The sequence below is a fragment of the Podarcis pityusensis genome, assembly GCF_964106645.2.
Source record: "Podarcis pityusensis genome assembly, chromosome: 5".
NCBI lineage: Eukaryota > Metazoa > Chordata > Lepidosauria > Squamata > Lacertidae > Podarcis > Podarcis pityusensis.
In genome coordinates this window covers 88,434,414-88,449,866 of record NC_138032.1, presented here as the reverse complement: position 1 = coordinate 88,449,866, position 15,453 = coordinate 88,434,414, and the positions used below count along the sequence as shown (strand labels likewise).

Here is a 15,453-nt window from a genome sequence, read left to right as displayed (position 1 = left end):
GTGGAGAAAGGGTAACAGTTCTTGAGGCCACAGAGTTGGAATGTATTTCTGCTCCTGCACACTGGATTATTTCGTTAGTACGGGAGCAGAAAAGGGATTTTAGGAATCTGAAACGTGGATCAGACAGTAGATCCACAGTAGATTTCTGTGGATTTAGACATCATGAACAGGAATTCTGCCTTATGCCAGAATTTGATCTGAACATCCAATTCTTGCAAGTTTAGAAGGCCCCTGAAATAAATTAATATTGCTTACAGCAAGTTCCTAGACTTGGAATGGCATTATTCCTATCTGGTGTGAGAGTCACGAAAAGCGTTTGAATTAACGCTCCAGTCTTATGCACTGATCCAATATTTTGTGCTGCAGAAGTTTCATAGGAGGTGTTAATCCCTGAACATTCAGGAGCTCAATGGTCAATTGTTCCCAGTGGTACAACATACTGTAGGTAGATCACCCTATACTTATCTGCTTGTTCACTCCTTGGAAATAGCCTTAACGCATCGCCACAGTGAGATGGGCCAAACAACCTGTCATTTCTCTGCCTTACGTTTCTAAGGAAGGAAACTGCAGAACACTTTGCTGCAGTATGGTGGGTTGATTTGGGGCCATTGCACACCTTCCAACATTTCTCTGGTGAAAATAGGGATGTCCTAAGGAAAAGCGGGACATTCCGGGATCAAATCAGAAACCAGGATGGCTCCTGTAAATCTGGGACTGTCCCTGGAAAATAGGGACACTTCGAGGGTCTGCCATTGGTGTGGTACACTGGGGACCAGTTACTCTGAAGAGGACTTTCTCCTTCATTCAGTCTCCATCAGCATCTATAGAGAGTTTTATCGGTGCCATTTTCCACTTGACATAGTTTGATCTCTCTGAAGATGTCTGTGGTAATTATCTCCTTGCCACATATGAATTGTATCTTTGCACATTCGATGGCAGCTTATTATTGCAGTTCCAGTGATTATGCAACAAGCCCCACAGATTATTATCCTTAATCCCTTTGCCTCCCCTGTGTTGATTTTAAGTTGCAATTATTCTCAGGCCACCTAGCCTACCTTTGCCGTTTGCTGTTCCACGTACACTGACGACATTCCCCTCCCACTGGTTTCTCCCTTCTTGTGTGCGATGGCTATCCCATAATTCCTCATAAGGGTGACATGACCCAACCTTTCCTTCTGATCCTTTCGGTGCCAGAGAGCAGAAGTTACTTCATTAGTTGCTTATAATGGGGCCTCTGGGGATTTTTTCCCTCCGGAACTCTCAGGTGGGCGCCATTGGCCATTATAAAAGAACAAGGGAGCTCTGGCACCTCTTTTTTTCTTGAAAAAAATTGCATGGGGTGCCTCCAATTCTGGGTCCTTTTTGAGGATCATTCACCAAGAAGCTAATCTAGGCTTAATATCAAAATAGTGTGGCAGTGGTAGTTCAAATGGTAGCTCCAGCAGTAAGTTAGCAGTTATAGGCTTCCTGCAGCAAACGTTTATTGAATACATACTCACACTCAGTCATAAAGGACATTGTTTTTACTCATCAAGCAAACTAAAGAAACTTAAAATTTACTCACTATAGAGTCGACTGCTTTCCAGAACCTAGTTCCCAAATAAATACACTACTTGGGCGCTTATGATTTCTCCTCCTCTCTCTCTCTCCCTCCCCAGGCGAAGGTTTCCACAACTACCACCATACTTTCCCCTATGATTACTCAACCAGTGAATTTGGCTTGAACTGGAACATCACAACAGCTTTCATTGATCTTATGTGTTACCTGGGCTTGGCCACGGACTGCAAGCGAGTGTCAAAGGAGACCATCATGGCCCGGAAAATTCGGACTGGTGATGGTAGCCACAAGACTGGCTGAAGGTCTGCTCTCCTCAGTCTCCTTTCCTCCCTTCCTTCTCTTTCAAATAACCTGGGCATATGTTTAATGTTCTGCTTACTAATTACAAAGCAATGCTTTCAGGATTCTCAAGGTGATGACTCTAACCCATTCCAGTACTATGTTTTGAAATGATGTATTCAAGACCTGTAACTTTTACAGGGGACACCTCTCTCTCTCTCTCTCTCTCTCTCTCTCTCTCTCTCTCTCTCTCTTTCTCCTTTTGTTTCTCCTGTGTTCTCTCGCTTGCTTTCATTAGAAGCTGGTAGAACACCCAACAAACTTCCCTGCAACTGATTGGAGGGACTGAGCCAACGGAGTTTCACCAATGTAGGGACTCCGTTTGCAATTATGCTTGTTTGGGTCACCTCTCCCTCTTCCTGGTTCTTGAGGCTGGTTCTTTGATGAGTGGAGGGAGATTTGTCCTATGTCTTGTTGTTGTAGAGAAACTTGAGTCTAACCCCTTGGGCCAGGGGTTCTGAAATCTGGAGAAAGTAGAAAGAGTGGGTTTGCTATTGCAGAGGTTAGAGGGCAGGGATGGAAAGCGAAAGGAGAATGTGTTTTGTAAGGGTTGCAAAGAAGCCTGCTGGTTAGTCCCAGAATTAGGGGTTGGTTTTCTTAACTGGAGCCGAGTGATTCTTCTACCTCTGCCCATGTTCTAGTGCTCTTTTCCTGCACCCGGACGCTAGTTTAGAAACCAAGCGGCCTGTGCAGGATTATGAGATGCTTATGTAGGAAATCTACACAAAGGAGCTGGTTGCTGGATGGCTCTGGAACAGATTTGGCTGCGAACGGGTTCCGAGTGGGGAAATGGGCATGTTTTGAGGGTGGAAACGAGTGCACCAAAGCAACACTTCCCGACAGGAAAGAGGAAATTGGAGGTACTGGAGGGGTTTGAACCAAAGGTGTGTCACAGACCCAAGTTGGTTTTTTGTGTGTGTGTGTGTGCTGGAAGAGTATATTTCAATTTGGACGCAGGACAGTGTGTTTGTTGGTGTAGGTAAAAACAGATCGTTTTCATTCTGCAAAATATGGCAGCTGATGTCCACACACTGATCCCTGGAAGGATCAACTAAGGGCTGAAATCAAAGGGCCAAGAAGGAAGTATATTCCCTGTTCAGGGAGCTTTATACTGTTCTTGAAACACCAGGGCAGCAATAGGTGTCAAAATTTTGCACGCCCTAACAATTTTGCAACTGCCCCGTGGCCCACCCACCCCTGCTATGCCACTGCTTTCTACACAGGTTCTTTGCAGGAGAGCTTGTGAAAGGAGAGAGAGAGAGAGAGAGGCCACTTTTGCAATCCATAGGAAAGCTGCTTTCAAACGAGGGAGGTGTTTGCATATCCATTATACACAGATTTCTAACAGGGTGACAAAGACTACAGCATTCACACACTTGATTTGATTATCTGCTACTGATGAGAGGAGGGGGCATTTGCAGTGATGAGTGTCACATGGCCAAGAAGAGCACATCTTCTGTACCCATTCTGCACTAAGGAGAGGATATTTTGGCAGACGCTGTTGGTTTAATTTTTGAATTTATGTAGGGTTCACATATGTCTGGAATTCCAATGACAGAATTAGTGTCTGGGGGGAATTTTGTGAAAATGACAAAATGTCCAGATTTTTGAAACTTGCCCCCCAGCAGCTCAACAACTTTCCCCCAAAAGCAACCCTAATTTATGTGTTGCATTAGTTTCCCTCTTTAGCGCACCTCTTTCTGCCATGCCAAGAAGTTTCACTGCAGTGAAATTTCCCTTCCTATCATCTAGCCACCTTAATGGGGATGTATTGTGTTTCGAGTAAAGTGAAACGTTAGATCAGATGCAACCTATTGATAATTCATATAAAATAACAGCAGAAAAGGCAAGAGAGAAGCTGGTTCTGACTCCACGGAGCGTTGTAGTGCAAGTTGTTTCCAATTCTCCACTCCAGGAAGGGAACAACGACCCACTGCCTAGCTAGCAAGCTCTGCTTACTCAGATTGGATGTGTATAGGATCTTGACTAATCCCCTGCCATGCCAGAGTTTGCAGCAGCTGTCCTCTGAATTGTTCTGCACTGTCCAGCTGTCAGCTGATTTACATTTGAATTACTCATCAGTTAGCACCGAGGCTCAGCAAAAAGATAAATCCAGCTCAACAGAAAAGCGCATTGCAAACAGTACAGCTAAAGCAAGCCCTGATCTAGGGAGAGGACGTTCTTTTCTCTGCTGTATTGCAAAATCCGGTTCCTGAGATTAAAGCTGCAATCGTACACCTGCTGACTTGGGCGTAAGCGTGGCTGAACTCTTGTTTAGAATCATAGCATCATAGAGTTTGAAGGATCATTTAGTCTGACTGCCTGCAATGCAGGAATCTCAGCTAAAGCATCCCTGTTCCAGTTAGGATTTCACAGTGAAGGCCCCAAAACCAACCCCTTTCTGTTCCACCGTAGCACCAGGGCACATGCCTGTCTCCTTCCCCATGACCCAAATGTTCAAATTCCCATCAATATGACAGCTTCTTGGCCACCCTGCTCCTTGTCGTTCACCAGGAAACGCTTCCGGTTTCTGAGCTTCCCAGGAACATCTGGCTGACCTCTGTTGTCTGTCTGATTCATCAGTCCTCTTCTTATGAATAACCTTTTATTAGGAAGTGGCAGTTCCTGCCAAAGCAGCTTGACACCAGGGGTGATTTCTTATTTTTTTATATTTTTGGCCTCAAGAGAAATTATGAGCGTAGCAACCCATAGTTATCTAAAGACCAGTTTTGCCACCTGAGGCACTTCATCATTTTTAAAGAAAGCAATACAAGGAAGTGTTGAAAAGCCCTTGTGGACTTTTTCTGCCTTCGCTTCACCAGTTTGGTATGTGGAGAGGCTATGACTTCAAGCAGGTTTTACTTCAATTTCCCCTCTGCCTCCCTTGGCTTAAACAGTGTCTTTGGGGAAGTCACGTGAGATGCAAAAGGAGTGGAGGGAAACAGAGTTTTGTAGAGAACCACCTAGGGTCTGTCTCTTCACACGTGGAATTTTGCAATCCAAAATTCCTGACATTAAGTCCACACCAGTCCACACATTTTGCACCTGACTATCGACCACTTGAGACCAAGCAAAGATGCCTGGGTGTCAAGATGGTGCCTGACATCTCCACCATCTGGAGGTGTGTGCCTGAGGATCATTGGAGCTAGACCAGTGGCTCTCAACCTGTGGGTCCCCGGATATTGTTGGACTACAACTCCCATCATCCCTGAGCTCTGGCCTTGTTAGCTAGGGGTGATGGGAATTGTAGTTCAATGACATCTGGGGACCCACAGGTTGAGAAAGGCTGATCTAGACTGTTTTCACACACTAATACCCCACCCTGTAGAATTCTGCCACTTACATTTTACTGGCACAATTGGAACTAATTTCAGGAACCAAAACGCTTTCTCTGTGTGGCCTGAGCAGGAGCAGTGAACAATGTTATCGTTAATTGTTGTCGCTTGTCTTCCCACTGCCCTGCTCAAAAGTTGTGAAGAATATTCTTACGTTATGAATGGTCCATGTCACCATTGAGAAAGAGAGGTAGGAACAGGCCGATAGATTTGTGGAAGAACCCTCGATCAAGTGACTTTTCTTCCTTAAGTTCTCAAAGTTCTTAACCTGGCTCAAGGTTGTCATCTAAACTAGCCAGATGTTTAACTGAGAATCAATCACAGTCCTTATTTGAAAAATAAGACTTTAGAGCAGTCTTGCCCCCAAATGGCAACTAGACACTCCGTTTTACCAACCTTGGTTTAAGGGGAGCCATTTGGCCCTAGCTTATATATCTGAGTTTCTAATGCTGGTAGACACCTAAAACTGCAGAACCTGATTCTTTGTACAGGTACACTTGCCAGGTGACTAGAAATACACTTAGTGGCAACTTGAGGTCCCTGTTGAGTGCTGGGCTAAGCAGCCATCACTCTCATGAGAATAGTTCAGGAGAAGTTCACAGACTGGGGTTTCCCCTTTCATCGCCGCTAATTTTCACTGAATCTGACATAGGATGTTTGGAATATAGCAGTATTGGTTCGGACGCCGTTTCACATTCCTGAATGCATTTGTTCGGCCATCGCAACGAGCTTGGCTATGACCAACAGCAGCCATCCCAAGTCGTTGGGTGGCCTCAGTCATAGTGCTAGGTCAGTGCGATTTCTGAAGGCTTATCCTTGCTCCAACTTGTACCTGGAAGACACTGGGGCCAGTAATAAATAAAGAACTAAATTATCCTCCTAGCAGGGTCACCTGCACAGCACAGCCTCCCTAAGTGATGCTCCCCTTGTGGCCATCAGAACTGTGTGCTCACAAAAGGAAACAAGCGCTATCGACTCAGGTGTTGAGATTGCAAACTTGATACGGGTCTAGCGAATCCAAAACGTTTGGATGTGGGATGAAAACGTAAGCAACCAAACAGTTCCCATTTGGGTCCAGACACTTTGCGGGGGCGGGGGGTAAACGGACAAGTATTTTGATGTGCCTTAAGCTTTTCTTGAACATACATAGGAAGTATCAAGAGCTCTTCGCAGTATTTTAATTTTCACCTGTGCTAAATTATTTTTATGTTAATTATTCATCTGCGCTGAATTGTGGGTACAGATGCGTTTTTGTTTTTTTAATGTACTTGGTTAATCTTCTGTTAAGTTAAGGAATAGTTAGATCACTTAAACATAAAGCCTTTTTTCTTTTTGCTTCTCCTTTTTTTTTATGTGGTGCACATTTTATCTAGGATGCATTCTCTAGAAGGTGACCTCTCTGGTTAGCCTGCCTCTCTCTCTCTCTCTCTCTCTCTCTCTCTCTCTCTCTCTCTCTCTCTCTATCCATCTATCTATCTCTCTCCCTCCTTTGTGATATGGGCTGGAATTATGTGGGTGTTGATTGGAGTACGCAATCTAGCAGTCAGAGCAGCAGCCTAGTCATTGGGAAACCTGGGCTCTGTTCTTAACTGCAACTTAAACTACAATCCTATACTTAGGTCCTTGGAGGCGGCCCTATTGAATTCAGTGGGATTTTGTGTAGGATTTTGTATAGGATTGTACTGTTAGATTCTTTGTGAGTGCAATGGGCAAGTTTTTCCTCTTCTCTTCTGCCTGCATTTGCTGGTGTGCAAAAGGGCAAAAGCCCCCGTTTTAAAAGGGGAGTACTAATGTGGTTTAACTCGATGTTCTGAGGTATAAGTCACTATTGACTATTTGGGACTAAACTGGCTTTCATCTCAGTGCTTCAGCTTAACTGGCTCGAGGTCAAACGGACCTCAATATCCAAGTAGCAGTTACACAAGCAAACCTTCAGATTGCAGCGAGCGAAAGAGTTTGAAACTGGAAAACCAAATGCCGGAACAGTGGAGACTGTGAAGGTTAATGTGAATTGTCGACGCTCCTATGCTCCTGATGTGTGTATGCATAGGACCTTTGTTTGCTTTTCCATTTAATATTTCCATATTTTATGTACTGAATAATAATAATAATAATTTTCTTCTAATATGAAATTGAATGTCTGATTTATGCTGATCTGAAGGTGTGTTTTTGTTTGTTTGTTTATAATAAAATGGTTGGTTTTTGAATTTGACTTTCTGTTGCAATCTCTTGGTGACATTGCTAGACATTCAGAATTACAGGGCCCTGAGCTGTCCTGAACATGCGTCCAGACAGAGGAAGCAATGAATTCCCATCTTGCTGGTGTGGCTTCCCCTTTCAAACTTCATGGCACCATTTCCTTTGAAAGAGAGAACCCTGGAGTGTTACAGGGTCTTTGTTCTTGAGATGCTTCCTCCCTTTATTCCTTTTAATATAGTTGCAGGCTGAGAAGGGCTGCAAAAGCAGTCAAGGCGGCCTCTAAATCCCATACTCTCAGATCTCCCAGGTTCATAGTTGTCAACTTACAGATTTGAAAATAAGGGACCAGCAGCCTTGAAAATCAGCAGCCAAAATAGGGGATTTTAGTCAACCAGCTGAAATACAAAGTTAAAAGGGACCAGATAATTTGGGAGAGCAGCGCCGGTTTTTAGCCCTTCGTTTCCAGAGGTTGCTGCTCAAGACACCAGCTGATGAAACACTGCAATTAAATAACTACAAGCAGAAACAACTTTTCGCGCAAAAGGAAGCCCAAGCTACGAAGATGCTGCTGCAGTTCTGTATCTTTTCTCTCGTGCTCCATCTGCAGCTCTCAGTTCCATCAGGTGGGGCGGGAGGAAGGGGGGGAGAGAAATAGCGCCCAAAGTAAACCCTATGCTAGTCTACCACTACAAATCTATGGGAGAAGCGCTTGCGGTCCTACCTCCGCTTTCCCCCTCTATGGTTAGCCCTTGGAACACCTGCCCGTGCCTCCGCATCCTCCTCCTCTCTCTGAACTGCTTTCTCTATGGTTGCCCTTGCTCTCCTCTCAAGGCTCCTCAGCAATTCATAGGCCGCGCAGGCTGCCCATCTCATCCAGGTCCTTCGGTGATGCAGCCGCAGTACAGCCTAGCGGGGGCGGCAGCAGCGGGCAGAGGGGAGGCCCCAGGCAGAGACACTCAGTTCGGCAGCCATGAGGAAGATGGCGGCGGAAGGGCCCGAGGCTCCCGCCGGTCCCGGCGGGAAGGGGTTCCTGGGGGCCGAGGCTGGTGAGAGGAGGCCGGAGGGGGGCGGGCTGGGCAGCCAAGCAACACAGTTGGAGCCTCCCTCCTCCCTGGCCGGCAGGGAGAGGAGCTGCTTCCTTTGAAACCCGGGAAATTTAAGGGACATCATCAATAAGGGACAGCAGCGGGACACAGCGCTGGGATAAGGGAGTTTCTCGCCAAATAAGGGACAGTTGACAGCTATGCCCAGGTTGTTCTTGCCCAAGCACCCTCCCTTCCCACCCACCCTTCCCACAAATAACATCCTGATTCAAATTCCCCAGAGCTAAGCTTCTGTTACAGTGCCTGTCTTTTCTGTGGTTGTCTATTCAACCAGGAAGGAAGTTCCTTCTATCTTCTTATTGGACCTGTCGATTTAGCCACTGCTTGGATTGCCTGCAGCTTCAAGAATCAGGTGATGTGCTGTCGGCAACATTGCCTAGAAAAAAAAGAGAATGGACGAGCCACTTCGAACGCCTTTATTTCGCAGTAATGTACAGCCTTGTACTCAAGCAGCCAGACATAGTTGCAGGTTGGGGTTTACTTCAGTTTAAAGTTGGCCCAGGCCCCATGCCAAGCGTGTGGTGCCACTCTCAGTTCATGCAGCCAAACACGTAACATCATCAGCTCAGGGCTTTCCGACCGGCCAAGTCTGAGTCAGTGTGTCACTTCGCTTCACTTCAGTTCAGTCACCTAACAACGCAGAGGAAATTTCCTTCTGCACCACTGCAGCTTGGGAGGGTCACCCGGTCACATAACCCAGCAAAGCAGAACTGCAGAAAAGTAGGAATGTCTTCCTTCCTTCGTCCTTTGCACCACCTCTCTTGCGTAAGATTGTCGATGCTGATAGTTCCTATGGGAGCTGTTCAGATGCATGTCCAACTTCAGAGGTTCCTAAACTTATTTGGCCTACTGCCCCCCTTTCAGGGGGAAAAACAACAACTCACTCCGCACCCCCCCCACCCCAGAAATCTACTTTCTGTAAAAATCAGAAAGATGCCGTGACAAATTTGCATTCTTTTATGTACAGTGGTACCTCGGGTTACATACACTTCAGGTTACATACGCTTCAGGTTACAGACTCCACTAACCCAGAAATATTACCTCAGGTTAAGAACTTTGCTTCAGGATAAGAACAGAAATCATGCAGTGGCGGCACAGCAGCAGCAGGAGGCCCCATTAGCTAAAGTGGTGCTTCAGGTTAAGAACAGTTTCAGGTTAAGTACGGACCTCCAGAACAAATTAAGTACTTTACCCGAGGTACCACCGTACATAAAAGAATGCAAATTTGTCACGGCAAGGTACAGTGGTGCCTTGGTTCTCAAACTTAATCCATTCCGGAAGTCCGTTCCAAAACCAAAACATTCCAAAATCAAGATGCGGTTTCCCATGGAAAGTAATGCAAAATGGATTAATCCGTTCCAGACTTTTAAAGACAACCCCTAAAACAGCAATTTAACATGGATTTTACTATCTAGCGTGACCAATGATTCATAAAATGAAAGCAATAAACAATGTACCGCAGTCACACAATCAATCAGTAGCTGAACTGGGTTCCACACAGTCACACACACACAAAAAGAGAGCTGCAAAAACAAAAACACATAATAAATAGCAAAAACAGACAGATCTCAGCGTAACACTCAAAACGGAAGTGTGGCACTCAAAACGGAGCACATTCAGCTTCTGAAAAAAGTTTGCAAACGGGAAAACTTACTTCTGGGTTTGCAGTGTTTGGGTTCCAAGTTGTTTGAGTTCTAAGGCATTTGAGAACCAAGGTACCACTGTATCTATCTTTCTAACTACATCCTACAATATAGTAAAGAAATAGGAAAAGGTAAAGGACCCCTGACAGTTAAGTCCAGTCACGAACGACTCTGGGGTTGCGGCACTCATCTTGCTTTACTGGCCGAGGGAGCCAACGTTTGACCGCAGACAGTTTTTCCGGGTCATGGGGCCAGCAGGACTAAGCCGCTTCTGGCGAAACCAGAGCAGTGTACGGAAACGCTGTTTACCTTCCTGCTGGAGTGGTACCTATTTATCTACTTGCACTTTGACGTGCTTTTGAACTGCCAGGTTGGCAGGAGCTGGGACCGAAGAATAGGAGCTCACCCCGTTGCAGGGATTCGAACCACTGACCTTCCGATCGGCAAGCCCTAGGCTCTGTGGTTTAGACCAGAGCGCCACCCGCGTCCCCAACAGAAATACGTTGCTGTAAATAAGCAGGCAAACTGCAACCCACTTCCTGGGCCTGGGTAAAGTTGAGAAAGGTTCATCCAAGTCTGGGAAAAACCCTTGCCTGCAGCACAATTGATGGATCCAGGAAGGCGTTGTTGCCATCCTGCAACAGCGCATGACCTGGCGGTAAGTGGCATTACACAACAGATGGAACACGTAGGAACCGTTTTTCAAAATTTTCTTCTTTATGTTTCCACTGCCCCCTTATTTTTGTTCTACACTCCCTAATTGCACCCAAGGCTACTGCTGCCCCCCTTGCATCATTCCAGCGCTTCCCAGGGCTTAAATAAGGGGTGCAGAATCAATGGTTCCCAATTCCCACCTTCCCAGATTACTGGCCATTCTGGCTGGAGCTGTTGGATATTGAAATTGGAGGGTGTTGGGGTTAGTCACCTGTGGTTTAAATTATAGGCTGGGAGGGAACCAGTGGCTCAATGGGCCTATTGTGCAAGCCCCTAGGAATCCTGTACCTGTTAATAGTTGTGTAGCCAAGGGAATTTCAGCACAGAGGAGTGACAAAAGCTGCCTATGCAAAAACGCCCACTACTGCCCAGCTACTAAAAAGATGTACAAGGGTCTCTAAACTAACAGAAAAACTACATGTAAAGGACAACAAAGACTTTAAAAGAGAATGGGAACCATTTACAAAATATATGAAGAGGCAACATCAAGAAATGGACTCATTGGCAGGGTTTGCGTAAACAATCACAGCTGTATACAACAACAAAAATAAGACTATATGTATTGGGAAATTTGGGGGGAAACAGTACGCAGGGTGAACAATATGGAAATAAAACAAAACGGGAGTATGAGGGAAGTCCAGGGGAGGAAGGTGGAAATATGAAAAATTGTTAAAGATATATTGTTAATGTTAAGTTGTGGGTGAACATATCAGACAACACAGCGATTCTTCAAACAGCTCTTGTTTATTCACAGGCCAGAACAGAACTGAACTGAAGGGTTCAGCCAGCCTGCTTATATAGAGCTCCACTAGAACGCAACAGTAACCATTTTCTGTAACTATCCAAACACTGAACATCACTTTCGATCCCTTATTTGCATATGTGGACCTGAACTATCTACAGTATCCCCCTGCTGGCCCAGGGTGAGAACTTCAGTACATAACAGTTAGAAGTAGTATATATGTAAAAATCAATAAAAAATATTTAAAAAGATGTACAGTGGTACCTCGGGTTAAGAACTTAATTTGTTCTGGAGGTCTGTTCTTAACCTGAAACTGTTCTTAACCTGAAGCACCACTTTAGCTAATGGGGCCTCTTGCTGCTGCCGCGCCGCCAGAGCACGATTTCTGTTCTCATCCTGAAGCAAAGTTCTTAAGCCGAGGTACTATTTCTGGGTTAGCGGAGTCTGTAACCTGAAGCGTCTGTAACCTGAGGTACCACTGTACAAGGGTCTCAATGTCCTCCTTAAGATGTGGCCACCAGCACTGCCCACATCAACCCTGACATCCAGATTGCCATGTGACATGTCTACAAAAGGGCCCCTGGTGATAATAGCGCTGAAAGAAGTGTATTTTGCAAGAAATCTGAGCTGTCTGTGGTGGAGGAGAGTAAAGATGAAACACAAACACTGATTCACCACACACACACACATGGCCTGGAAGAAAAATTATTTCCAACTCTACGTTTACTACAGAATAGCCCCAAAGCAGGTATGCATTGCAACAGATTACAGCGGTATCTCGGAAGTCGAACAGAATCCATTCCAGAAGTCCACTTGACTTCCAAAACGTTCGGAAACCAAGGCACGGCTTCTGATTGGCTGCAGGAAGCTCCTGCAGCCAATTGGAAGATGCGGAAGCCAAGTCGGATGTTCGGGTTCCAAAAAACATTCGCAAACTGGAACCCTCACGTCCAGGTTTGCGGCATTCGGGATCCAAAATGTTTGACTTGCTAGGCATTCAAGATCTGTTCTTTCTACCTGCCAGCCTGAAATTTAACTGCTAATTCCTTGTATGTCAGTTATGTGTACCCATATACTGTCTTAGACATACAAGGAATTAGCAGTTAAATTTCAGGCTGGCAGGTAGAAAGAACAGTGGCGTCAGATGAAAGGATTGTTTTTCTTTACTGATATTGTGAATGATGTCAGTGAACTTGAGTCCAGAGTGAAGAAAGTGGATTCTAAATGAACCTTAGAAGGATGTTGGATAGAAACTAAGTGGTTTCCAGCTGTAATGCTTTAAGAGATATGAAAAAAAGATTTACAAATGGGTAAAAGCTTAATGGTAAGGATTTGCTGAACTAACAAACTAAACTGGAATACAAAAAGGGGAGGTATGAGGAGGTCCGGGGAAATAAGGCTAAGGAAGTTATACTATGGAAAGTTAATGTGTTTTTAACTGTTTTTATCTTGTATGTTTTTCTTTATTTTTCTTTTTTTGTTATATTTTAAAAATCTTATTCTTTTTTCTGCATTTTGTACTTTCTTGTATTTTTATTTTTTGTTTTTGTATTCTTTGAAACTTTAATAAATATCATTTAAAAAAGAAAGAAAGAAAGTGGATTCTAAAGCAATGTACCTGTTTTTGGACCACCCTGTATAGAATGTGCCCTGGTTGTCTTCTCTTTCATAAGATCTCCTGTCCCCACCATGTTTGCAAAGAATGACTAACAGTAACACCACACAGCTTGGGAACAAGGTACTTGCAGCTTGATGGCACACAGTGAATCCATAAATCATCCAAGAGACTCAGAGGAAACTCCTCTTTCAGGGTTAAGAACCTGGAAAGCTCAGTTGCTTGGAGCATGGTGGCAAGGTTGCTGGTCCGATCCCTGAAATATACTCGGAGCCGAGAGTGGATTTCGTGCTCTTTATTCAGCTCATAGTAGTGAGGAATGAAAGTTTCCACAAAATATCTGCTTTATATACATTATTTACACAATGGGCCACACGTGATTGGCTAATTCCGGGATTCTCCTGTCGGCCAATCAGGTCACGGATTCACTTCCACCTGGAGCTGGATTGGGTGGCTCCTGTGGACCAATCATACTGCTGCATTGTTCTAGGACCAATCAGACTGCTGCATTTGGATCCTATTCAACTCAGTACATAACACTCCCCATGTAGGATAACTGTGTATTTCGGCATTGCAAGGGGTTGGACTAGGGTAGAAATGGCCAAACTTGGCCCTCCAGCTGTTTTGGGACTACAACTCCCATCATTCCTAGCTAACAGGACCAGTAGTCAGGGATTGTAGTCCCAAAACAGCTGGAGGGCCATGTTTGGCCATGCCTGGACTAGGGGATTCTCAGGATCCCTTCCAATTCTATGAGGGGGAAGCTGTGGCTCAGAGGCCAAAGGCAACCCTCCAGATCCCTTGTGACTCTTTTCAGGCCATAGTTCTCAGTGGCCCTTGGCCTTGTGCCCTTCTTAAGAACATTTATCTGGCAGGAGGATGCTCTTGAAGCCTGGTAATGCCTCTTGTTTGCCTTGATGGAGAAGAGACAGGTGGGAAGATGGTCGGTGTACATGGAAACTTCTTATCCGGGTGTTCACCCTTGGCTGACCTATGCTGGTGCCCTGGGTCAGCGCTACCTGCAACGGTGCAGGGAGCTAGTCAAACCAGAGCCTATGCAACCACTCAATTGCTGTAATCAATAAAGTTGTGGCCGAAATTGATGCTTTTGAATTATGGTGCTGGAAGAGTCTCCTGAGAGTCCCATGGACTGCAAGAAGATCAAACCTATCCATTCTGAAGGAAATCAGCCCTGAGTGCTCACTGGAAGGACAGATCGTGAAGCTGAGGCTCCAATACTTTGGCCACCTCATGAGAAGAGAAGACTCCCTGAAAAAGACCCTGATGTTGGGAAAGACGGAGGGCACAAGGAGAAGGGGATGACAGAGGACGAGATGGTTGGACAGTGTTCTCGAAGCTACGAACATGAGTTTGACCAAACTGCGGGAGGCAGTGGAAGACAGGAGTGCCTGGCGTGCTCTGGCCCATGGGGTCACGAAGAGTCGGACACAACTAAACGACTAAACAACAACAACAAAATGCTGGATTTTAAATTGTCGTCCCCTGCCTTGGGACCTGCTGGCAAAGGGGGGGGGGGTAACTAAGTGTGCTTCACGGAGGGCAGTGTTTGAAATTAGCCAGGCGCCAGGCGTCTTTTGTGACTGGTGCAGGGCCAATTGTGACCACATGGAGAGCTCTCGATGCCCGGTTTGCGACTGACATCTCCATCTGGCTGGCTAAACAACAACAACAACAACAAATAAGATTTACCATCTTTGCTTTCCTTGTTGCAGCTCTGCCCTTTTCACTTCCCATGTTCCTTCGTTTCATTTCATTCCTTCCCTCATTTCTCTACTCATATTGAAATACTGCCCCTCAATGAGGCCAAACTTAGATTCACAAAATGTTTAAGGGTATGTGTCCCCCTGCGTCCCCCCAGGAAAATAGCACTGCTTGGAGAGTTTGCCATCTCTAATTTGCCCAGGGTGCTAGTTGGTGCTTACAAACACTGTGCTTTCAAGTGCACTGAAGTGCCCAGAGCAGTGTAAAGAAATAAGGCGGGGGGGGGGGGCAGCTAACGTCTAGACATTTTGAACTGAGTTACTGCTCAGCTTTTATTTGTGGTCACCGCCAACTTCTCCTTCTCCAAGTCTTGTGATAAGTGCAGGGGACTCGTGGAGGAGGGAATCATCAGTTCTTTCTCTGGCCATCTCCAGAGAGTAACTATTTTTTTCCTAATGCAAAGGCCCAGCAAAAAAGTGAAAT

At 45.4% G+C, this 15,453-nt stretch overlaps 1 protein-coding gene across 1 annotated transcript in view; it reads left to right on the top strand.

The window, feature by feature from the left end:
- SCD (stearoyl-CoA desaturase) overlaps positions 1 to 7,444 on the top strand; it is a 28,037-nt gene extending 20,593 nt beyond the window's left edge. The window contains exon 6 of the mRNA XM_081005681.1: positions 1,659 to 7,444. Within this exon, the coding sequence (XP_080861807.1) occupies positions 1,659 to 1,858 (200 nt within the window). The 3' untranslated portion in view covers positions 1,859 to 7,444. The remainder of the gene's footprint in view (positions 1 to 1,658) is intronic.
- The last annotated feature ends 8,009 nt before the right edge of the window (positions 7,445 to 15,453 follow it).